Below are 22,428 nucleotides of genomic sequence, written 5' to 3'. Positions count from 1 at the left end.
ATGCATTAGTCAAGGAGTGCATCTCGCCTTTCTTCTCGACCTCTACTCTCCTCCCTATGTATACCCGTTGGGTCATGATGGTCTTTTTGAGTAAATCAACAATCGTTCATAGTAACAACCATAGTGTATGTGCACAATGGCGGAACAATATCATTCAATCACCGACGTGACCGCGGAGAAGATGGCGTCCTCTCCCGATGCGGCGCTTCTCGTTGCCTCAGAAGGACAGCCAAGTAACGAGAATGTATCCGAAGAAGAACGTACAGCATTGGAAAGACGCATCCGACTCAAAGTAGACATACGTCTCTGTACCATCGCCGGCATCCTGTGCAGTCTCAACCTCCTTGACTCGGGCATACTCTCATCGGCATCGGTCACAAGCATGTTTGAGGATCTTGACTTGCAAGGGTCGCGGTATTCGGTCTCCATCTTTATCTTTACGATTGCTAGTGTCGTCGCTCAGCTGCCTTGCACTGTTGCCGTGCGCTTGATCGGCCCCCGCGTCTGGTTCGCCTCGATCACGTTCTGCTTCGGACTGATCACCCTGTGTACTGCATTTATCCAGAATTGGAAGCAGATGATTGCCTTGCGTGTACTTCTGGGCTTTGCCATGTCCGGTATATATCCAGGATTGACATATTTGATCAGTACCTGGTACACGCGCCACGAGCAGCAACTGCGCTTTGCATTTCTGCAGTCCGGAGAGGTGCTTGTACTAGCCACGGGCACCATTGTCAACTACGGTCTGAACCGGTTGGACGGGAAAGCAGGGCTGAGAGGCTGGAGGTGGATGTTCCTTGTCCAAGGCCTCATCACCTGTGTCCTTGGCATTATCACCTACTGGTGGATGGTAGATTTCCCCGAGAAATCACAAGAAAGCTTCCGGTTCCTGTCCGGGACGGAGGCCAAAGTGGCAGCGCAGCGTATCCAGGCGGATCGGGATGATGTCGTGCCCGATCCATTCTCCTGGCGCAAGATCCTCGTCAATTTCCTTGACCCAAAGATATACGGATTCGCTTGCTTGTTCTTCCTGCTCAACCTCGTCTCAACTTCGCTCAGTTACTTTCTTCCCATCATCCTCCAGTCGGGAATGGGGTTCTCAAGTAACCAATCGATTCTGCTCTCAACACCGGTAAGTTTGACCTGTTACTGAGCACACGACTATCGCACCTAACCCCCTTCCAGCCATACTACTGGTCCGTCATCCCAGTTCTCTTCACCTCTCTGATAGGCGACACCTATCGCGTCCGCGGGCCGCTCATCACCTTCAACGCGCTGTGCGTGATAGTCGGGTTCCTGATGTTCGGCCTCCCGTCCTCCACCCAGGTCACCGTCAGGTACATCGGCACGTTTCTCGCAACAGGCGCATACGTCTCCAACTGGGCCGCCCTCAACGCCTTCATGGCCAATAATGTCGTCGGGCAGTGGAAACGGGCCACCACTGCGGCCGCCGTAGCTGCGTGCAATGGGCTGGGCGGAGTGGCGGGGAGTTATATCGTTCGGCAGCAGGAGGCGCCGCAGTATGCCACGGCCGTCTGGGTGTCTATCGGGTAGGTATCTTGTTCGCTAAGCCGGAAAGAATCACGTTTGCTAATTTGTATCGTTGTTGTGTAGGTCGCATATCCTCATGATAGCTATCGTGGGTGTCTTCGCGATCTGCTTCTATCGATGCAATCAACAAGCAGCTCGGGGGCGGAGGGTCATTCAGAATAAGGTATGCTCTCATGGACTGGCTTAGTAGGCAGGTCATCCCTGGTCTTTCAGCACTGACTACTCCGTCAGGTCGGATTTCGATACACCTATTGATGATCTACATCTCGTCTCGTCTCGTCGATAATGTTTACATACGACAGCCTGTTAGCTATCACACTCCACTTGAAATAGAACCTCGAACCACTGATGGATTCTGTCTTCTCAAAACAAGGTTGCTCCAATAATAGTTCTCCATACTATCCTCTGATTCTGCTGGCTTGAATACATGCATGCATACATCAACATGGTGTCCGTGGGGTATATGGTAAGTAAGCAAAGGCACCGTGCAAAGAAACCTGGTACATATTAAACATTGCGTAGAAGTCAAAAAATGTAACCAGCCAAGTGAGTTTCGAACCAAGTGAGAAATGAGATATAGTTCACTCAGTTCACGCGGTCCCTCTGCTCCAATTTCCCAACCAGCCGTTTCATTGCGGTCCATTCCTCTGCGGGCACATCCTCCGGAGTGCCACTGAGGCCCTTTCCTACCTCAAAGACAGTGACTACACCATCCAATCCACCGGTTGCGAGCCGCTTGCCCTCGCGTTCTTCCCAGGCCACCTTGTTAAGGCTTCTCGTCAAGATACCGCCACGGCCCCGAGTGGGCGTGGTCCGCACAGCGGGGACTTCGGTGTCCGAGCAGAGATCCCAGACCTCGAGGTTGCCAGCTCCATCGACGAGAGAGAAGACTCCGGGGCGGTGAGGCGACCACCGGGCATCGTAGACTACATCCTCCCGGTTCAGATCGAGGATAGGTGAGACGACTTGAGTGGTCGCAATGGCAGCCGAGGTTGCCGGGGCGGTTGTTGCCGGTGGCCGCACACGCCACAGCTTGACGCTCCAGTCCAGACTAGAGCTCAACATCAGGTCGCCGAGATCAACCGGGCCCTTCGCAGGATGGAAGGCAGTCGACATGACCGGCGCTGCATGGCCACGGTATGCGAGACGTTGGTCAGTGCCAGCCTTGGCCCCGGCTCGATCGTAGCGATGACAAGGGTAAATACCGCCTTCTTCGGTGCCAACGATGAAGAAGGTTGGGTCAGATTGGGGGAACGACATGGTTGTGGGGGCCAGATCCTCTGTTTTGGATGGCGGGGGTGTGGAGAGCTCGAGGTACTCCTGGGGCTGGGAAAGCATATCAACGGTCCATCCACAGACAACGCCGTCTGTGGATGCGGTCAAGATATTGTGCGCGTTTTGTGTGCCTATAATTGAGATGCTGTACACGGGGTGCGTATGCCCGGACCCAGTCAGGGGTGTCTTTTGTACAGGCGCACCACCACCGGCGCGGGACGATCGTGTATCCCAAAGCAAAACCTGCCCAGAGTACGATCCTCCGACGATGAGGTTGGGGTGAAACGGGGAGAATTTGGCCGTCAAGATATCGGAAGTCGAATGGAACACATACTCGGGGCGAGAGTGCAAGTGCTGGTTCCAAACCTGGACTAGGCCATCCGGTTCGTGAGGAGCAGAGGGATTCTTCGTGTATGCTGCCAGGACCAGTTCCGGAAACTGGAAAGTAAGTCAGCCCTGTAAAAGAATCTTCATGGGATATGGGGCGACTGACCTTCGGAGAGAAACTCAAATCACTGATCATGCGTTTCTTGCTCCATCGCTCGTCCCAGAATTGGCAAACCTCCCTGATGCTCTTGCGTTTTCGTCCATGTTCGTCATCCACTTCCAGATCGCCATCAACTCCACCAAGCTCGTAGTCCGCCAGCACGTCGTACTCCTCATCTAGAGCACGCTCGATCACTTTCGCTGAACGTTCAACGAAGTCGAGGAAGTCCTCAGAAGAAGTGACGGCCTTCAGTTCGTCCTCGTCGAGTGTACGCAAGGGATAACGTAGGTTTGTAACCTCGGCTCCAGGCCCATCAACAGCCTGCTGTTGGGTGGCCTGCAATTCCTCCTCAATTTCTCTGCGAAGCTTTCTTCGAATTTCCTCATCGCGTTCGCGGTCCCTCTTGCTTAGGCGTTTGCTTGATCCAGTACCATCCTCAAACTCTCCAGTTTCTGATTCCGAGTCAAAAAAATCTGATCGGCGTTGCTTAGAGTCATCTGTTTGCACTCCCTTGCTGTATGTAACGACTTCTGGTTTAGGTTCAGGGGCAGGCGCAGGTTCAGTAGAGGCAACAAAAGGCTCTGTCACATCGGTCTGAACGGCGATTGACTGCGAAAGCGGTCTCGTAGCAGAATTGAAAGCCTCGGTGTTATCTCCACTCAGCTGGCTAGCACTCAGTACCGAGTTCGGCCTGCTGCCTTTACGTGAGGGGCCGTCTGCATGGCTGATAGAGGCCGATCCGGGGCGATCAACAAGGCGAGAAATCAGGTCATCGAGCTCAGCTCTGCTATCTGAGCGGCTCGGCACAGGCGACACAACCTTTGCGGATTGTACATCAGAATCTGTCTTTTTGTTTTCACGTTCGTGACCAGGGTATCGTACCTCTGAAGCATCTCCGGTGCTGGCCCGACTCTGCGAGAATTCCTTCTGTCGCAGCTCTCTCTGGCGTCTTAGCTCCGCCAGCTTAGCCCTTTTGGCCAGAATTTCCGCTTTACGTTGTTGCACAGATGACATGACGGATTGAGTGAGTGCAGAGGTCAAATTGGTGGAGTCCCCATCCAGACCTACCCCTGGTGTTTACATGCGGCTTCGCGTTCAGATACTCCGTATTCCGTCCCCCGTCCCGCACCCAGAGGAAGGCCGGGTTGGCGGATGACATAAGCGCAGAAGGGGCCGACGGTCCGGAAAAACTCGCGACAAGGACTTCGCCTTGACAAGCCTCTTGTATAGGTATCCCCGTCCGATTGCCTGCCATTGACAGTCGATACCCTTTGAAACGGTTGCTCGGTATCCGGCCCGCTATTCATTCTTTTATTTGGATTCGTTTGCTCGCCGCTTCGGAGGACAGGATCTTCTTAAAATGGCCTCACAAGGTGTTAACGTGAGTGTCCGGCAGGACCCATTATCGATTCCTCGACCATCTATATTGACATGAGTCGGTTGCATCACAGGTTCTGCGCTATTCGGCTCTCGTTGCCGGTCTCATTTATGGCGTCTACCACCAGAACTCGATCACAGCTCAAGCCAAGCAAGCAGAGGCCGACCGTGAATATGCTCGAAAGGAACGCTTGATTCAGCAGGCCAAGGCGGAGTGGAAGAAGAAGACGGCACCCAAGGACACCAAGACAGACAGTGGGGGTATGTTCTGAGAACCGCTCAAAGACCATTACAGTTACCTGGTCTTTTGACTGCCAGCATCATGTGCGACTTCACACTAACTGGTGTGCTACAGTCATTACGGATCCCGAAGACAGCCGGTTCGATCTGGAGGCCTTCCTGAAGATGAAGGCCGGGGAGCAATAGATTCGATATCGTTGAGAATACTGGGATATAGAATGATTGGCGATTTTTCCTCCTTGCGAAGACCGTACCTCCCTATGGTACAAGAAAGATGGCTCGGGTCCGCCCCGAATATGTATTATTGTTTGGTCTAATTCCCACTTTCGTGTTGCGAGCGAAAGGAATGATTTTCTGTTGTTCTTCTAACCTATAGATCTTCCTCCGAGTCTTGTACATACCCCGGGGTGCCGTGCATCTGTACACTACAGTTGGACCAGCAGAGCAAGAAATGTGTGGTTATTCCGGTTTCGCCGCCGCTGATCTCCTCTCTCCCCGGGCGCTATCGACTACTCCGCGCTGGTTGTAAGTGACACCGCATGTAGAGTGCATGTGTAGGAGCAGGAAGCCATCGAAATGGTTCCGTCAAGCTTGCCGGTGGCCACAACTACCGTCTTAATATCTTCTCACGATTTGAGTTGCCATGACTTCAAGCAAGAATTGTAACACTTGTCGACCACATCATCTTTTTCAGCCGGAATGAGATCCAATCAGCGCCATGACCTCGCTCAATCTGTTGGACGAGTATCCAATCTTTGCCGTCGGAGTAATGATGGGTTGGGGATAGAGGAGCTCGGTTTGCTCATCCCATCTCCACCCGTAGGCTGTAAACTTGCTTATGATAGCTGGATCTCCCTGCTTTGCAGCGGTTGCGTCGAGGCCAAGGTAGTTTGCAGCCGCATCAGGACGTATCGCTTCGTAGGCTCGGCTGACTTCCTTTAAGGTCTTTTCCTGAAAATGAACTAACGACAAGGGTAAGACTTCAGCCAATCAGAGATATAGTACAGGATGAAGGACTGACGTTCGTATTTTCGTACTGTTGGCTCAAGTATCTCAGGCCATGGCAGGTCTCTCAGAATCTTGTATACGTGCTCATACTTTCGTTGCCAGACAGCGCGCAATAACCTCAAACAGTTTTGAAGGGAAGCATCATTTTGCGCTAGGTCCTGTGGCATCCGCTTCGTCATCGCGCGGGCCTCGTAGCTACGCAATATTGTGTTAGTAGGCTGCGTGTCTGCGATGAGAATTTGTGAGACTCACATATCGTCAAGGAGAAGGTGGGAGAAGAAGAAACTCGAATAAAATAAGCTCAAAAGTTCCGCTTCTTCGCTATTCGACATTGAAAGGAAACAGGCAGGGCCCTCGTATTGTGACAATGTCTCGTAGAGCTCAGAAGACGAACGAGCTAATGCGAGTACCGCAGACAGCTGCTTCTGAGAGAGAGGCGGTAGATCCATTATGGAAATATTCTCCTAGCCACTGTCTGTCGGACTATGATGGAAACAGCGGTACTTTGTCAATCGTGTTATTGTAGATGATGCGTAGGTCAAGTTGCGATGCCGATGCGGGGACAACTCGGAGGTTTCCCCAAAGCTTCTCCGATAATCGATTTAGTTAGATGCGGATACGGACTACCTTACGTAGACTGACTGCGTACCTGATGCCAAGCCTCCAGAAGAGACCACCTTGCGAAGCTCTCCCCCCAATCAATACATTGGCGAGACGAAACGTCCAACTACCTCTCTCTCATCGGCTACAGAGTACGACGAGAGAGACATACTCTCTTTCCTTTTTCTTAATTGATATTTTTTTCTTATTTCTCTGGCCATTATGGCCGAAACACCTGTTGATGTTCTTTTAAAGGGCAAGTCTGGCAGAAACACACGCGGCCTTCTGCGGATTATTATCCTATGTACCATTGCAGCAGCAGCAGTTGCCAGTCGACTCTTCAGCGTTATCCGTAAGTCATTGGGAATCGAAATTGCTCATTTTGTTAATTTACCAAAACAACTGATCAATTTCCTTTTACCAGGCTTCGAGAGTATCATCCACGAATGTATGTATAGGTCAATTGTATACCCACGGCCTTCGGCCTCCAACAAACTTCGCGTAAGAACGAATTGATACTGATGCTCCATGATATAGTTGACCCTTGGTTCAATTTCCGAGCAACAAAATACCTGGTACAGAATGGTTTCTATAGCTTTTGGGATTGGTTCGATGACCGTATGTGGTTCCCCACCGATAGGAGTGCATATGAAGCATTATGTCGATCTCCTTGAGTGCTTCTAGACTAATTGGTGTTCCAACATAGGGACATGGCATCCTCTGGGACGTGTCACTGGTGGCACGTTATATCCCGGTCTCATGGTGACGAGCGGCGTGATCTACCATATCCTGCGATTCCTCACTATCCCCGTCGATATTCGCAACATCTGTGTCCTGCTGGCACCAGGATTCTCCGGCCTGACTGCATTGGCAATGTACCTGCTGACATCTGAGATGTCCCCTTCGTCCTCTGCTGGTCTTCTTGCGGCAGCTTTCATGGGAATTACCCCTGGATACATTTCCCGATCCGTCGCGGGAAGCTATGATAACGAAGCAATTGCCATCTTCCTGCTTGTGTTCACATTCTTCCTATGGATCAAGGCTGTCAAGCATGGGTCTATTATGTGGGGAGCGCTGACTGCGCTTTTCTACGGCTACATGGTGTCGGCATGGGGTGGATATGTCTTCATCACGAACCTGATCCCCCTGCACGTTTTTATCCTTTTGTGCATGGGTAGATACAGCCCTCGCATTTACATCAGCTATACCACATGGTATGCGCTGGGGACTTTGGCTAGCATGCAGATTCCCTTCGTCGGATTTTTGCCTATTCGAAACAGCGACCACATGTCCGCCTTGGGTAGGTCTATGCTTTCGCAGGTCAAATGGACGTTCAGGAGCTGACATTTGGCAGGTGTCTTCGGCCTGCTTCAACTTGTGGCCTTCGCCGAGTTTGTCCGCGGTTTCGTCCCAAGCAAGCAGTTCCAGAGACTTCTGACCGCCATGATCTTCATCACCTTCGGTCTGGGTTTCCTAGGGCTTGTTGTTCTGACGGTGACGGGAGTGATCGCTCCTTGGAGCGGCCGATTCTACTCCCTGTGGGATACTGGCTATGCCAAAATCCACATTCCCATCATTGCCTCGGTCTCGGAGCACCAGCCCACCGCTTGGCCGGCGTTCTTTTTTGATCTGAACTTCCTGATCTGGCTTTTCCCGGCAGGAGTCTACATGTGCTTCCGCGACCTCAAGGACGAGCATGTCTTCGTCATTATCTACTCGGTCCTTGCGAGCTACTTCGCCGGTGTCATGGTCCGACTGATGCTGACCTTGACCCCTATTGTGTGTGTTGCGGCTGCTCTGGCGCTGTCTTCGATTCTCGACACCTATATGGCGACCACTTCCCCGACGCCAACATCTGAAGCCAAATCGAATGAAGACGCGTCTTCAGAACCACTTCGCTCGGTTCGGAAGCCGAATGTTGGAATCACCTCTTATGTTTCCAAAATTATAGTGACGGCGTCTGTTGTCGTCTACCTGCTCCTGTTTGTTGCACACTGCACCTGGGTTACTTCAAATGCATACTCTTCTCCTTCCGTTGTCTTGGCTAGCCGGATGCCTGACGGAAGCCAATACATCATTGATGATTACCGTGAGGCTTACTACTGGCTTCGCCAGAACACTCCCCAGAACGCCAAAATTATGTCATGGTGGGATTATGGCTACCAGATCGGTGGCATGGCGGATCGCCCAACCCTTGTCGACAACAATACATGGAACAACACCCATATTGCCACGGTTGGTAAGGCGATGAGCTCACGCGAAGAAGTCAGCTACCCCATCCTCCGCCAGCATGATGTTGATTACGTGCTGGTGGTGTTCGGTGGTCTGCTAGGTTATTCTGGCGATGACATCAATAAATTCTTGTGGATGGTCCGTATCGCCGAAGGTATCTGGCCCGATGAGGTCAAAGAACGGGACTTCTTTACTGCACGGGGTGAATATCGTGTGGATGATGGAGCGACCCCAACCATGCGCAACAGCCTGATGTACGGATTCCCCTTTTCCCTCGTATCTATTGCGCTGCGTCGTGCTAATTCAAAAATTCAGGTATAAAATGTCTTATTACAATTTCAACTCTCTCTTCCCGTCAGGCCAAGCTGTCGACCGCGTCCGTGGGTCGAGACTTCCCACAGAAGGCCCCCAGCTTTCCACCCTTGAGGAAGCTTTCACGAGCGAGAACTGGATCATTCGTATCTACAAGGTTAAGGATCTTGACAACCTTGGCCGAGACCACAACCAGGCTGTTGCCTTCGACAAAGGTCTTAAGAAAAAGCGGAGTATCAAGAAGAAGGGACCTCGGGTTCTGAGAACCGAATAGAGGACAGGATTCAAGCATTTCTTTTTGACTAGTTTATAGCACGACAGGAGCGCAAATCATACCAATACCTGTTGAGCATATTTTTACATTCCCGTGTTGTATTCCAGAAATCTTATTATACCTTTGAGAGTCCAGCGGAGACAAATGCTGGTCTAGATTCGAAAATACCGGCCTTGCCCAGATAAAATGATTCCGTAGATGGCAAGGCGATTTAGAACTGATTCACAAGCAAGCTGCGGGCTCAATTCATAAAGAATAGGTGAAGATCGGTATGCTAAAATGTAGTAGAAAAAAAGAGGGGAGAAGAGAGTGAGCAGAGTGATGTGCCTTCATTCGAACTGTTGTTGCCGTTACCTGCCTCTTCAAGATCATCCAAACCATTGAAGTGCAACATTTCTTTTGCGATCCGGCAACTCCGGAGTGAAGACTAGATCTTCCACCAAATTGACGGCTTTCATGGGGCGAGTTGGTTGCACACAGCCACCGAAATAATTCCAAATATAAGAACAGCATAGAGATATACAGCGAAAATAATCAGTTTGTCACCTTGTACTCCGTACCCCAATACACCATGGCTGATACAATGATCGAACAGTTTGGCCACAGCGGCCTTTGAATAGCTCCCAACTCGTGGTGAGCTAGGTAGAAGGAGACGGGATGGCTCATTGCTTCTGCTGCTGAGGTTTCGCGGGAGTATCGGGGACCTTCACGTCGGAGAATTCGTCCTGGCCAACTGCGCGGATGGTGTATGCATCTAGGAAATTTCCATTTGTATGAGCGAACCATGCTTCTCGTCGTGCCTTTTGCTCTGGCAAATCAAAGAAGTTGGGGTGGGTGGGTACGTGTGGAGTACGTACAGACACTGATTGTGAAAGCGATGAGACCGAACCCAGTCAGAGCATTCTTAAAGAGATAGGGACGACGAGCGCGAAGGAGAGCCGCACCGGCTCGGTAGTCCTTGCCATAATACGTCGAGTTGAAACTAGACAGAGACGGTTGGTCAGCCACTCATTCGAAAGAGTATGGTGTGATTGGGATTGAGCCAGCTGAACGCAGTTGCTGCAGATTGTAGTGCGGTGGATGAAGTCGACGTACATTCCTGCAGGCATTGTGCACAAGTAGAGTCTGTATGTCTGAATGCACGAAAAGGCAAAGATGACGAAAGTTGGTGTGATATTCTATGCCAATATGTATAACGATCAGGAAAGTTGACGATGATTGGAACACGGGGAGAGAGCAGTCTCAGCGTTTATGGTGTGCTTTTTCTGCTGGCAGAACAAAAGCGGACAGTGGCTTAGCTGTAAAGCACTCTCTCCCTCGCCCTATTGCCAGCTTCGATCCTGACCATTTCTCGTAATTGGCACCTTCGTCAAATAGTTGTCTCCACAGATTCAATGACTAGAGACTCCTACGCTAACAATTTTTCCACAAAGTAGCAGTGAGTGAGGTTCTCTCAGCAGCCATACAAAGAGCTCTCGGGTCGGCCAAACTCAACATCCGCTGGCGGACATCAAGAAAAGCGCCAATCCTCTCATCACCTGCTGTCTACTACTCTATTATCGTCATCACCATTATCGTCATTTTCTCCAACACATCATCACCAAGTCAATTAATCGACCATTAGTAGATTCGGTCTGATACCCTGCTCGAAGTTTATTTACCCATTTCTTAGATCGATTTGTTTTGCGGAAGGCTCGAGTCCCCATCTACCGCTGTCCTACTGTATCCGGCTATTCTTTACGCGTCCATGGGGTGTGTCTCGTGAACATCGTGCTCTTCATCGGTCCTATGTCTTAGGCCGGTCTTCTCCATTTACGATATTCATTTGCTCTGAATTTATGCAGCGTAGACACCGGCAAGACCAATACCTCCTCGGCCATACCATATCTCGAAATATTCATCCATCCGGGCCCTTTCATATAGCACTTGAGCGCAGTCATTATGTCTCAGACTGCGGCAGATCACCTTGCCGACCAGATCGCACAGCTCAATGCTGCTCGAAATCTCGTCCTCGGTGACGCCGCCTTCTATCCACAGATCGTGAACGGAATTGTTCCAATCATCGGTGCGCACGCGCGATTGGAGCTGCGACGATGGGGAGCAGAATTTCTGGCAGAAACCTTCGCCAGTCCCGCTTTGGCCACGGCGCAAAAGGAACAATTAGCGAGCACAGTGTTACAGACAATACGAGAGATCTTGGAGTTGCCTGAGGGAGACACTTCGGTCTTGAAGCATATAGTGCAGATTGCGGCCAGCTTGTATCCGTTGGCTTTTAGACACATGTATGTGATCAGTGCTTTTCGCTCGCCCCGCTGGAAACCTGTGGAGGATCGTGCCTCGTAGATGCTTCCAGCGAGGATGGATCTGGTCTAGAATTTGCTTAGTATCTGTGTTTACTGACGCTTGTACTCTATCGCAGTATCAATCACCCAGAAGACAGCGCTTTGTGGGAAAATATGACGGCTGTCAAGCAAGAGATCTTGCGCAGATGGGACTCCTGTCCTTATCCAGTCAAAGTGTGCTGTATCAAGTTTGTTCAGCGGGTCGTTCAGGTCCAGACACATGGCCCCATTGCAGACCCTAGGGTATGTATACAGCCCTCTCACTATATTCTTAATAAGACCTGGTTGTTGTTGACAATCGCCAGCGCCCCGAACATAATGAAACGTCCTTGGCTATCGTTCCCAAAAATCACTCCATCTTAGCTCTACCCCATCTCGAGGCGGAAGCCTCGGGCCTGCTCGACAGGTTGCTGTCAGTTTTCCAAGAAGACGCGAGGTACCATCAATGACCTTCCAAACCACGCAATGCGCCTCGTCGCTAATTGTTTCATGCAGCGACCCTCTCCTCGTCAATGCTACGCTAAACTGCCTGGCGGTGCTGATCCGAACTCGACAGTCCGTTGGCAACAAGATCATCAATGCTGTTCTGAACTTCTATCCTGCCAAGCAGGTGCGCTCTCCACTGACGCCTGCTATTCGAGTCGGCGTAAAGTCGATGGAACGAACGGCTCGAGCGTTGTTCATAAATATCTTGAAGAAGTGAGCAATTGCGATGACCTCCAGGTTCGGACACAGAAAACTAATACGTCGATAGAAATCCGAGTCATCCGCTTGCGAGCAAAATGCAGCACCACATTGAACGTTTGATGCAGTCCCGCTTAGACACCGTCGACGATGCATCCAGAAAGCGGGGACTGCCGTCTGAGCCGACGGATGGGCTTGACAACGCTAAACGTGCCAGACTCGATGCAGAAACGCCCCCATTGATCAAGGTCCCTCCTCTTCCATCTGGTCCAGTCAGCTACGCTCAGCTATACACCTTGACAGAAGACTCGGGTCTTTCCTCCTTTGATGTGAAGCAATTACCACCTGATCTTCTGGTCAAGATTGCGGTCCCTGTTCTAGCTCGGGTCGATCAGTCTGTGTTGACGCAGGCTATAGAAGTATGTTCCATGTTCGAGAGGTCTCCGCATGGATCAATTGCTGATATTATTACCACAGGCTATTCGAGCTAGATATCAAACTCTTAGTCAACAACAGGCTACGAAACCTCAGGTGTCAGTCACCGAGGACGAGGATGATGACTATGAACCAGAATATCAACCTATGGATGCTCTTGCAGCAGCAGCTGAGCAGGCAGGTACCATATCCGCTGAAGTGGCAGAGTTGCAGCCAGATCTAGTCTCTCTTGGTCCATTCGTCTTGCCGCAACCACCGCCATTGACTGAAGAGGAGGCAGGGGAAATTGGTCGCAGCGCGGTGGGAAGAGTCTTTGAGATGCTCACATCAATTGCGATGGCGCCGAATCCTGCCAAAGGTAAAGCCCAGCAGCATCTAGGCTTTTCTCGATTAGCGGGCAGCACGTTCGACCGTGACGCTTGGGTTACCCTACTTACCAGACTCGCCACAAGAGCGCCCGCTACACTAGAAGTTGACGACAAGAAGACCGAATCAGACCCACCTGCAAGGAAAAAGCCAGCAATCTCGAATTTCATTCGCGAGTTATTATACCGATACATTCTCGAAGACTTTAGGGCACGGGTCAACGTCGGGATCATGTGGTTGAACGAGGAATGGTACAATGACCGAGTTCAGATGAAGTTTGCTGCTACTCAGCGGACTGAGGAAGAAGAGGAGGCCTCTGTACCCCTGCATTACGATCAATGGGTCCTGCGACTTCTGGATGGCTTTTTACCCTACCTGGATTCCCGGGATACCAAGATTTTCATCCGATTTCTCAGCGAAATACCGGAGGTCACTATTCCCATCACGAAGCGAGTCTCCAGTCTTGCAAAAGATCCTGAAAGAGTCAACCTATGTGTTCAGTCATTGATGTACGCATCCTTTGCTTTCCTGAATGGCTGTCTATGACAACAGCGAACTGACCCGCTGACCAGGTATCTCGTGATGTTCCGCCCTCCTGCCCGGGAAATGTGTCTCAACGCTTTGGAAGATGTCTACAATACTTGTAAGCTGAAGTCCCTGCTCGCTTCCTTAATATCGTCAAACTGATCATCTATACCACCCAGACGAGGAATCGAGACCAATCGCAGGCAAAATCCTGGCCAAATGGCGGCCGCACGTCATAGAGCAACAACAGCAGCAGCAACAAGAACAGTCACAACAACCGGAGCAGATCTCTCTTACCAACCGTTCAATACCAGCGGAAAGCACTGCACCACTCGCAGATGACGGGAACGAGTCAGCGCAAGCGGACACTACCATTCGGCCGCAGGTATCTGCCAGCGAAGCTTGACGACATTCAGCTTGATTTTATGCATAAGAGGATCTTGAAATGACTATTCGTGAACATGTCATTCATCACATGGGCATGATACCTTCAACATCTGTTTGAAATTCTGTAGATTGAAATCTACCATGACTTACCTGCCACGACCTCACCTGTACTCCTCGATAATACAATTCACAGACATAGAGCCAGATGAAATCCATTGAGATCCAGAATCTTGCCTAAATATGTACATATTTCAGCAGTGACTATGCATGTTCAAGTGTAAAGCCTTCTTCTGTCCCTCATGCAAAGTAGTCCTTGACTCCGTTAATGGGAACAACAAACTCCTTCCTTCCATGCCGGTTGGCAGCCAACAGTGCACCCATGTAATGGAAAGACTCGTAAAGAATACACCAAAGACCCATGCAACAAAAAACAGAACACCGTACCTAAATATTTGATCAGACATGACACAATGTACTATGTATCGTGAGGAAAATTCTTTAAACACAGAATCCCCCAATGCAGCCGTTCGCCAATTATTCACTGCTCAAGGAAAGAAAGTAATAAGCCAGACACCGTGCGAGAGAGATAATTGTAAGAGCGGCGGGACTCGTCCTTGTATCCCCAAGCGTACATGCTAAGCCATTCATTCATACATGAGAACTATTCTACAACACCTTGTTGAACCCTATACAGGCTTCGATGCCGGAAGATCATGAGGGTTAGATGAAAGTGGGTGCAAAGTCTTTTGGTCGAAACTAGCGAGCTGTCATCTTATTAGAGCCGGAGCCAGTCAGGATGCCAGACGATGGATGCATGGAATTGACTTGTTTCGAGGAGAGAGGAGGCGAAGAATCATGTTTTGAGGCATTCGAATTTGAATGGAAAAGCCCCAAACGGGCGGGTGGCGGTGAAAAGGCCGGATTCCGAGACGATGTGGCTTGGGAAGCACGATGATCGAGAGCAGCATACGACGGGTGCGGTTTTCGTACATCGAGCGGGGAGGAGCTTAGTGATCGATATCCAGATTTGCGATCTGCATCATAGTCGGGAACACCGAACTGTGCAAGACCATGGTGCTGATGCTCCTGTTCTACTCCGTACGGCGTGTTATTCGCCGAGGAATTCGCAGCCGAAAGATTCTCCGCTATCGTGGAGGCGGAGCCGTTGGGAGCATTAATATCGACGACTCGTTTCTGCGCGGCTGGAGTCGCGAATGACGAGGCATGTGGATTTTCAAAAACTCGACTCTGGGGCCTCGGCGGTATTTGTTGTTGTTGCTGCTGTTGTTGGTGGTGGTGGTGGTGGATAGGATGCTGCGGATTGGCCCAAGGAGTCTGCTCCAAGAAGGCCTCCTCCGCAGCTGTACGAAAGGCGTTTGAGGACATGGCTGGCATGGCTCCACGTGGTAGGTTCGTCGAAGGGTGTGAAGTAGGTGCCCTGATTTCGATGGAAATCTGTCCAGACATATGAGTTAGCTCGAATCGTAAGCTAAGCAGGTTCCTCAAAATTTAAACTTACCCCCATCTTCTCCATATCTTCTTCGAGCTCAGACGGTCGCGCAGGTGACAATGAAGGTGCCGCTGGGAAGCCGACGTATTTGGCGACGCCAGCCATGATGGACACTTCTTGATTGTAAGCTGTTTGGTGGGCGATTTGCTGTGAACGCCGGGTGGGAAAAGGTATGTAGTGTTGCGCACTGAGCTCTTCTGTCTTGAATCGATCGTGCTGAATGGCGTAGAATTGCTTGCTGACAGCACTCGAGTGTTTCTCCCGAATGTCCCGAATCCGCTGGAAGTACGTGCTATGCGTCTGAGCTCGCTCTGCCAGACTCTTGTTCATGAGAGCTTGAATTCGGTACTGGAACAAGGTGTGTTCGTATTTTATCTTTGCATCACGGTGTCGTTTGACACACTCGAGCTGACGCAAATATTCAGGGTGAGTCGGGTTGGGACCAGTAAGCATTTCCAGTTCTCGATTCAATTTGGATATTCTTTCGTCGTATATCCTAAGAGAGCATCGTCAGCAATCCGAAGGAGGTGAGCCAGTCTGTTGATAATTCAACTCACTTGTCACGTAAGGTTGCGAATTCCTTTTCAAGGATTGTTAAAGATTCCATTGCGGACATCCTCTTAGCTGCTTCAGAAGCTATTAGTAAGTCGAACAAGTGATGGCAGTATGATCCAAAACTCTACAATGGGCGACTTACATTCTTCCTCGAGCTTGGCAGCTGCTTCCCCATCGTCGGCGTCCTCTCCACGTTCAATATTTTCTTCATCTCCATCATCCGCGGGACCCTCCGCGCCCGTCTCGACGGCACCACTATCCATTTCATCATCGGCCGTATCGCGTGTTTTCCGCCCTTTTCGCTTCCCCTTCTTGCCTTTTCTGCCTTTCGCGGGCGCCGTGGGTAGATCAGACTCGGGAAGATCATCGGCCGGGGTATCTTCTTCGTTTGCTTTGATCACTTCTTCAATCGGCTCAGGAGACAGGGCAATGTCATCTGCCGGAGGTTCGCTCAGTTCACTCTTCACCGAGCCACGGCGCTTCTGAGGTGGTTCGTCTTCGTCACCCGAGTCGCCTTCAAGTTCCGCACCAGACTCGGGTCGTTTGCGCTTCTTTCCCGTACTTTCGGACAATGTAGAGTCTTCCAAACCAAGTATTTCTTCGGCGGATTCAAGAATTCCGTTGGGTTTAGAGCGAGGCTTGCTGGGTGAATCCTCAATTACGTCGTCCCCGTCCTCGGCGTCATCGTACGTCGTCGATTGGGCCAATTTGCTAGGGCTAGGGCCATAGCTGCTCACGACAATGTTGGTTCTGCGAAAATGATTCGGGGAATCTTCGATGCGCTCGGTCTCAGCTTCAGAGTCATTCTCTAGTGCTAACTTCTCAGGCTTGGGCGACTCTTCGTAGTCCGAGGGTTCATTTTCCAAGACATCATCGATGTCGCTCAGACTACTTGAACGTCCGTCGTCCATGAGCGAATCATCCAGTAGAAGATCTTGGTCGCCATTGGTGATTGTAGCGTCAGGCCCTGTGGGCGGGCCAACAGGAGCGGATTCGCGACTTGCGGCCACCTCCATAGGCAACGGCGCGACACGCTCACAACAACCCAGGAGAAGAAGGTATGGAGGTCGGCTGGATGGGCCTCTGAACGGTCTGGGGAAGTCGAAATACTATCGTTGGCTAGTGGGAACGTAAACTCGGACAGTCAGTGGGAAGCAAGTGGTTTTGAATCTGGAAAACCGAGTCTAAAGGTCAGCTAGAGCATCAAAATGGATAAATCGACACATAAATGCACATAATAAGAATGGAGATCCGTCATCGCTTGTTTGGGCGGTTGCTTGTCTGCAGATGAAGGCGGTGCGGAGATTTGATCGTTCTGCTACCCGGGACACACCCCGAGATCACCAGCAGTCTCTGGCAACTGCGCCGTCTCAATACAGCAAAAGGAAACGTTCTCGCAGGGACCGAAGCAGTAGCTTCATTGAATAGAGCAGAACATATCGTCTCTTATGCCTTAAGCCACAAAAGAACGTACCAATCAACAATGCGCCAACGGTGAAAGTAGCAATGAGCACAGCTGCCCGCGACCGAGCAGCGATTCACTTAGCCACTGCGTTCACGGGGGCGAGCCGCAGGAACACAGGACCAAAATAAATCAGGCTGACGGTCGTTTGTGTAGTCCAACAGAAGCGAATATCACCTCGAGTCTATACAAGAGGCACTGCGAGTGGGAAGATGGAGGACGAGGAGGAGAAGGAGGAGAGGGTGGAGGTGGTGGACTTCAAGAAGCGGGCGATACGACACTGCAGCGCGAGAGAAAAGGCGGCATGGACGAGGGGAAATTGGTCCGAAATCGCGGTCGAAAGATATCGAGGGGGTAAACAGAGAACTCAATGAGCTGAAAATGGCTGGTCAGACTGAGATAGAAATTCACTGATGTTCCAGAACCGACCGATTCGCTTGGGAGCGGACAGTAGTGAGAAAGGTGAAGGAGGGAGTCCAAGAGCGACAGCAATAGTCTACCTCTTTTGCTTTGCTGAGACCCGTCGCGGTATTCCGAGCGTAATGATATTCTGCCGTATTTTATTCTGATGCTGACCAGACTCCAAACAGGTGGTGGTGGACACTATGGTAACTGACCGCCTTGGTATCGATAAGTTACACATCATGTGACATGTTCCCAGTTTACTCTTTTGAGTTGTTTCATCAGATAGACATCGCCTCTTAAGTAGCACTTTCATATAATGTCTGGCAATAAATCACTCCCAGCAATGTGTACTCTTGTCTACTACTCCTACTATTGACCAGTCGCAATGTACAATGTTAGCAGCTTTGCCATCGAGAGGTGCCAGTGATATCATTGCCGCTAATTGCGGATAGTTAATATCAATCCGTGCCCCGTCTGTTGATACCATAGCGGTACCTCTTCATGAAAACTACGGTGCTGGTTTTGAACAAGTCCTAGACCTTTTTTCTCAGCAATAGGATTGATATCTTCTGATAATGTGCGCATAAGAAGCTCTCATAAAAGAAATAGAACAAATGGCCAAGTTGTATGCTGCACTGTGGACGCAGTGACTCTTGGGGCTTTGCTGATATGATAAAGCACGTGACCTTATCCGGCTCCCGTTGCCAAGATATTTTTTTCTTTTTCGGGACAGAAAAAATTCGGAAGCCCAAGCAAGAAAGCCAGATAAAAGTGTAATTGCTTTGATAGTGGGAAACTCAACTACTGATGTTGATCTTCCTCATCGCCTGACTACAATCTTTATAAGGACGACAGAAATCCCCCGAATTCTGCCATAAGATGGGCAAGAAAAGTAAGGCTCAGTCGGACAATGTCTCGCAACCAGCCAAGACAGACGTTTCTCTGCCATTTTTGGGCGGAAAGGCCGCCATTGACCCAACATTGGCTTCATTGTTCGAGAAAAGTGTATGTGCTTATTCATGATTAATATAAGGCTCTACTAACGCTATCATGATCGAAATCGTTCAGGCCGGTCCAGTGAAAGCTCCGTCTGTGCAGCCGCTTGTCACTCAGAGAAAGGATGACGAGCCAGGAGATGATTTAGAAAAGGAAGAAGACGATGAAGAAATTTCTGAGCTTGAGGAGGACCCGGAAAGCGAAGATGAAGATATGCAGGACGTCTCGGAAGTCGCCAGTGATGCTGAGAGTACGCCGGCCGTGGACACCCAGGCGACTTCGAGCAAGAAACGGAAAAGGGCTGCTGCGGAAGATCTCGAAGATTCCTATATGCGGCGTATAGCAAAGGAGGAACAAAAGGAAGAAGAAAAGCGTCGCGCCGAACAGGCAAAGAGGCAGAAAGTTGAGGAGGAAGGAGAGGATCCTGATTCTGCGTCGGACAAGTCTAAAGACGAGGATTACGAAAGTTCGGAGGAAGAGGACGAAATTACAGTCCCAAAGCACGAGACTCAGAGCGGTGATCCGGAGTCCAAGGAAGTCGAAAAGAGTAACCGAACCGTGTTCCTCGGCAATGTCTCGAGCCAGGCCATCAAATCCAAATCGGCGAAGAAGACCCTGTTGAAGCATCTGGCATCCTTTCTCTCCACCCTTCCGGAATCTACAGGGCCTCACAAAGTCGAGTCAATTCGGTTTCGCTCCGTGGCCTTCGCTAGTGGCGGGAAAGTCCCCAAGCGAGCTGCCTTTGCTAGACGTGAGGTATTGGATGACACTACACCAAGCACCAATGCATATGCTGTCTACAGCACGGTGCAGGCAGCGCGGAAGGCACCTGCGGCCTTGAACGGCACTGTTGTTCTAGACCGACACCTTCGTGTCGACAGCGTTGCGCATCCCTCCCAGATCGACCACAAACGGTGTGTCTTTGTTGGCAACCTTGACTTCGTCGACAACGAGACCGACCCGGAAGAAGACGAGAGGAGGAGGAAGAAGAAGTCGGGGCCCGCGGACGTTGAGGAAGGTTTATGGCGCACGTTCAATGCTCACACCAAGGGAGCTAAAGAACGAACCTCGACCAAAGGCAATGTCGAGTCTGTCCGGGTGATCCGTGACCGTACTACCCGCGTGGGCAAAGGCTTTGCTTATGTGCAGTTCTATGATCAGGTCTGTGTGGAGGAGGCACTGCTGCTGGATGGGAAGAAGTTTCCGCCCATGCTGCCGCGGAAACTCCGTGTGACACGGGCCAAGAAGCTCCCCAAGAAGCGTGATGGCCCAGAGTCTGGTGCTCAGGGCAAAGCGCTCGGGGAGGGCTTCGCGACGCTTCAAGGTCGTGCAGGTAAGCTCTTTGGTAGAGCCGGTGCAGCTAAATTGAAGACCGAAGGGAGAAAGTCTATATCCGGGAACTCGGTGGTGTTTGAAGGTCATCGAGCAACAGAGGGCGGATCATCGCGCATCAAAATTAAGACCAAGAGTCGTGGCTCCAAAGGCAAGCCGAAGAACCGAAGCGCCAAGCGAGCTGCAGCCTACCAGGCTGCTGGAGGCAGGAAAGGAAAGATGGCAAAATAGGTCTTTTTCGTCTTTACATGTATCATTTTTCTGGCGTCTGGGCCGCTCGTGGCACTGCTTAGAATGAAGCGTAACTACGTCCTCACCACATTCAGAGGATCATCTTCCTGAATCTAGAATGGCATTATTTCAAGGTCATCACATTGCTGCTTTTTAGTCGAGATAGATATTAAGACCGCCCACTGGAAGTACGCGTATATCTAGATGGTGTTGAAAAAGAACCCATTGACTGCATTGACGTCATCAGACAGACTATCTATTCCTTATCAGCCAAAGAAATACTAGTATATCCAGTTCCCTTCTCGAATGCTTCAACGATATTTTACAAATCACCGCATCACAATTCTAGCCTGCGGCTATTGTTTGTCCTTCTATGCCGCTGAGCCAAACAAATCTGATACTGATAGACATCAGTGATCTGTATTACCCACAGTCCCCTGAACTCCCCGCCCCGACGTGGGGAAACAGGAACAATTCTGACTTCGACCTTGAGGCACAACATAGACAAAATTGCCGTGGAGAGACATATATGATACCCGTCTATCTTCATTCAATCTACGATTACCGGGTTTTCAGCAGCGTTGACCTTGATCGATGAGTAGTGTTATTCGACCCGGCACAGGATAACTCCTTTATTATTGATGCCTAGACTGGCCCGAGGACTTCCTCCAAACATATTGAATTATCGTCTAGCCGTCTTTTTCGAATCTTTAAAGATACCCTCACGTTTTACGACATTGATTTCAGCTTCAGATGATGTTTCCGTCAGTTATGGGCCGCTTCCGCGCCCCTCGTCAACCGCCGTTGAACGACTCGGACGATACGAACCCTTCTTCAAGCGAGCTAGCGCACAAGACAGCCTCAGATATTTTCTATCCCGGTTTGTTTGATGTGTTCAAGGTTCGGCATATTTTGAGATGGAAGATCATATCGGAAGGGTTGCCGGTAGAGATTGCGGACATGATTATGGAGGCTGCCGAATACTGGCCCTCGATCGAGGCTAGGATGGACAGAAGGATGATTATCAGACAAGATCATGATCGAGAGCTGTTACGAACAGCACCGTTGTGTTATGATGAGGAGGTATGTTGCAGAGCTTGCCTTGACTGCGGATGGCGATCATCAAGCCTTTCTCCTCCATTTCCTTGGTCTATTATAGAGACTGATATCTTATGACTTATCGCTAGACATTGAAAAGTGCATCGCCAAATGTACTTCCTCATCGGACCATACACCCTTGTCGCAAGATTGTTTTCACGATCTCGTCCCATGACCAGGGCTGGGGTGGCGGTCCTAGAGGTGAAAGCCCCTACGATGGGTCATATACCTGGTTCGATGTTGAGATCATACACGCAATACCTCAAAAGGGCAGCAACCAAGCGGATTCGCAAGTGTCCGCCGAGCCCACTGGCCAAGGGGAGAGTCAAGAACCGATCGGTCCTCGGCACGCACATTTCTTGCCCGGCCCTGGCAAACTTCAGATGAACAAGACTGCAGTATCACAGACACAAGACTATACAATCACTTGGCACTACCTTGACAACGTCCAAGCTGAATCTGCTGACGCAGAGGAGATTGAGCGTTTGCAAGGTCGTGGTCGGGCGACATTGGATGGAAATATAGTCCGGACCTTGGGTGTGGGAGACTCCATTGCCGTCTGGGGACGAGCAAGATTTCCAGGATGGTCAAACCATGTCGAATGCATTTCTGTTCGGGTATTCTGGGCCGTATAGTAATGATATCGCGAGTGTACATTCATCTCGTTTTCTGTGTTCGAAGTTCAAACTAAGACCGTGTCACGAGCTCTCCGTAGCTTACAATAGCCATTAGCTCCAGCAGCTT

General features: G+C 50.5%; 10 protein-coding genes across 10 annotated transcripts; 6 read left to right on the top strand and 4 right to left on the bottom strand.

Moving 5' to 3' along the window:
• Positions 1 to 136: 136 nt before the first annotated feature.
• Positions 137 to 1,806, top strand: CDV56_106112 (putative MFS transporter; the record flags this gene model as incomplete). Its single annotated transcript, XM_026759731.1, has 4 exons — positions 137 to 1,132; positions 1,186 to 1,550; positions 1,615 to 1,714; positions 1,783 to 1,806. The coding sequence occupies 4 exons, from the start codon at positions 137 to 139 to the stop codon at positions 1,804 to 1,806; spliced, it is 1,485 nt and encodes a 494-aa protein (XP_026613162.1).
• A 330-nt stretch (positions 1,807 to 2,136) lies between these two features.
• CDV56_105945 (putative dynein intermediate chain) lies at positions 2,137 to 4,327 on the bottom strand (the record flags this gene model as incomplete). The annotated part of the gene is made up of 2 exons (XM_026759564.1): positions 2,137 to 3,264; positions 3,320 to 4,327. The coding sequence occupies 2 exons, from the start codon at positions 4,325 to 4,327 to the stop codon at positions 2,137 to 2,139; spliced, it is 2,136 nt and encodes a 711-aa protein (XP_026613161.1).
• A 346-nt stretch (positions 4,328 to 4,673) lies between these two features.
• CDV56_105893 (ATP synthase subunit e) lies at positions 4,674 to 5,116 on the top strand (the record flags this gene model as incomplete). Its single annotated transcript, XM_026759512.1, has 3 exons — positions 4,674 to 4,694; positions 4,765 to 4,951; positions 5,046 to 5,116. The coding sequence occupies 3 exons, from the start codon at positions 4,674 to 4,676 to the stop codon at positions 5,114 to 5,116; spliced, it is 279 nt and encodes a 92-aa protein (XP_026613160.1).
• A 504-nt stretch (positions 5,117 to 5,620) lies between these two features.
• CDV56_105795 (CSN8/PSMD8/EIF3K family protein) lies at positions 5,621 to 6,387 on the bottom strand (the record flags this gene model as incomplete). The annotated part of the gene is made up of 3 exons (XM_026759414.1): positions 5,621 to 5,892; positions 5,952 to 6,133; positions 6,191 to 6,387. The coding sequence occupies 3 exons, from the start codon at positions 6,385 to 6,387 to the stop codon at positions 5,621 to 5,623; spliced, it is 651 nt and encodes a 216-aa protein (XP_026613159.1).
• A 373-nt stretch (positions 6,388 to 6,760) lies between these two features.
• Positions 6,761 to 9,356, top strand: STT3 (dolichyl-diphosphooligosaccharide--protein glycosyltransferase subunit STT3; the record flags this gene model as incomplete). The annotated part of the gene is made up of 6 exons (XM_026759196.1): positions 6,761 to 6,890; positions 6,963 to 6,986; positions 7,076 to 7,156; positions 7,245 to 7,838; positions 7,893 to 9,024; positions 9,086 to 9,356. The coding sequence occupies 6 exons, from the start codon at positions 6,761 to 6,763 to the stop codon at positions 9,354 to 9,356; spliced, it is 2,232 nt and encodes a 743-aa protein (XP_026613158.1).
• A 662-nt stretch (positions 9,357 to 10,018) lies between these two features.
• CDV56_105492 (uncharacterized protein) lies at positions 10,019 to 10,465 on the bottom strand (the record flags this gene model as incomplete). The annotated part of the gene is made up of 3 exons (XM_026759111.1): positions 10,019 to 10,110; positions 10,214 to 10,338; positions 10,452 to 10,465. The coding sequence occupies 3 exons, from the start codon at positions 10,463 to 10,465 to the stop codon at positions 10,019 to 10,021; spliced, it is 231 nt and encodes a 76-aa protein (XP_026613157.1).
• Positions 10,466 to 11,297: 832 nt separating this feature from the next.
• CDV56_105203 (RNA-processing protein PTA1) lies at positions 11,298 to 14,114 on the top strand (the record flags this gene model as incomplete). The annotated part of the gene is made up of 8 exons (XM_026758822.1): positions 11,298 to 11,638; positions 11,776 to 11,941; positions 12,004 to 12,134; positions 12,194 to 12,397; positions 12,453 to 12,801; positions 12,860 to 13,692; positions 13,756 to 13,826; positions 13,888 to 14,114. 8 exons carry the CDS (start codon positions 11,298 to 11,300, stop codon positions 14,112 to 14,114), a joined length of 2,322 nt encoding a protein of 773 aa, XP_026613156.1.
• Positions 14,115 to 14,851: 737 nt separating this feature from the next.
• Positions 14,852 to 17,176, bottom strand: CDV56_104973 (uncharacterized protein; the record flags this gene model as incomplete). Its single annotated transcript, XM_026758592.1, has 4 exons — positions 14,852 to 15,550; positions 15,615 to 16,101; positions 16,163 to 16,229; positions 16,303 to 17,176. The coding sequence occupies 4 exons, from the start codon at positions 17,174 to 17,176 to the stop codon at positions 14,852 to 14,854; spliced, it is 2,127 nt and encodes a 708-aa protein (XP_026613155.1).
• A 1,730-nt stretch (positions 17,177 to 18,906) lies between these two features.
• nop12 (rRNA-processing protein NOP12) lies at positions 18,907 to 20,586 on the top strand (the record flags this gene model as incomplete). Its single annotated transcript, XM_026758295.1, has 2 exons — positions 18,907 to 19,032; positions 19,096 to 20,586. 2 exons carry the CDS (start codon positions 18,907 to 18,909, stop codon positions 20,584 to 20,586), a joined length of 1,617 nt encoding a protein of 538 aa, XP_026613154.1.
• A 753-nt stretch (positions 20,587 to 21,339) lies between these two features.
• CDV56_104531 (uncharacterized protein) lies at positions 21,340 to 22,319 on the top strand (the record flags this gene model as incomplete). Its single annotated transcript, XM_026758150.1, has 2 exons — positions 21,340 to 21,669; positions 21,774 to 22,319. 2 exons carry the CDS (start codon positions 21,340 to 21,342, stop codon positions 22,317 to 22,319), a joined length of 876 nt encoding a protein of 291 aa, XP_026613153.1.
• Positions 22,320 to 22,428: the final 109 nt, after the last annotated feature.

The sequence above is a fragment of the Aspergillus thermomutatus genome (genome assembly GCF_002237265.1).
Source record: "Aspergillus thermomutatus strain HMR AF 39 chromosome Unknown NODE_139, whole genome shotgun sequence".
Taxonomy (NCBI): domain Eukaryota; kingdom Fungi; phylum Ascomycota; class Eurotiomycetes; order Eurotiales; family Aspergillaceae; genus Aspergillus; species Aspergillus thermomutatus.
This window is presented reverse-complemented; position numbering and strand designations above follow the sequence as displayed.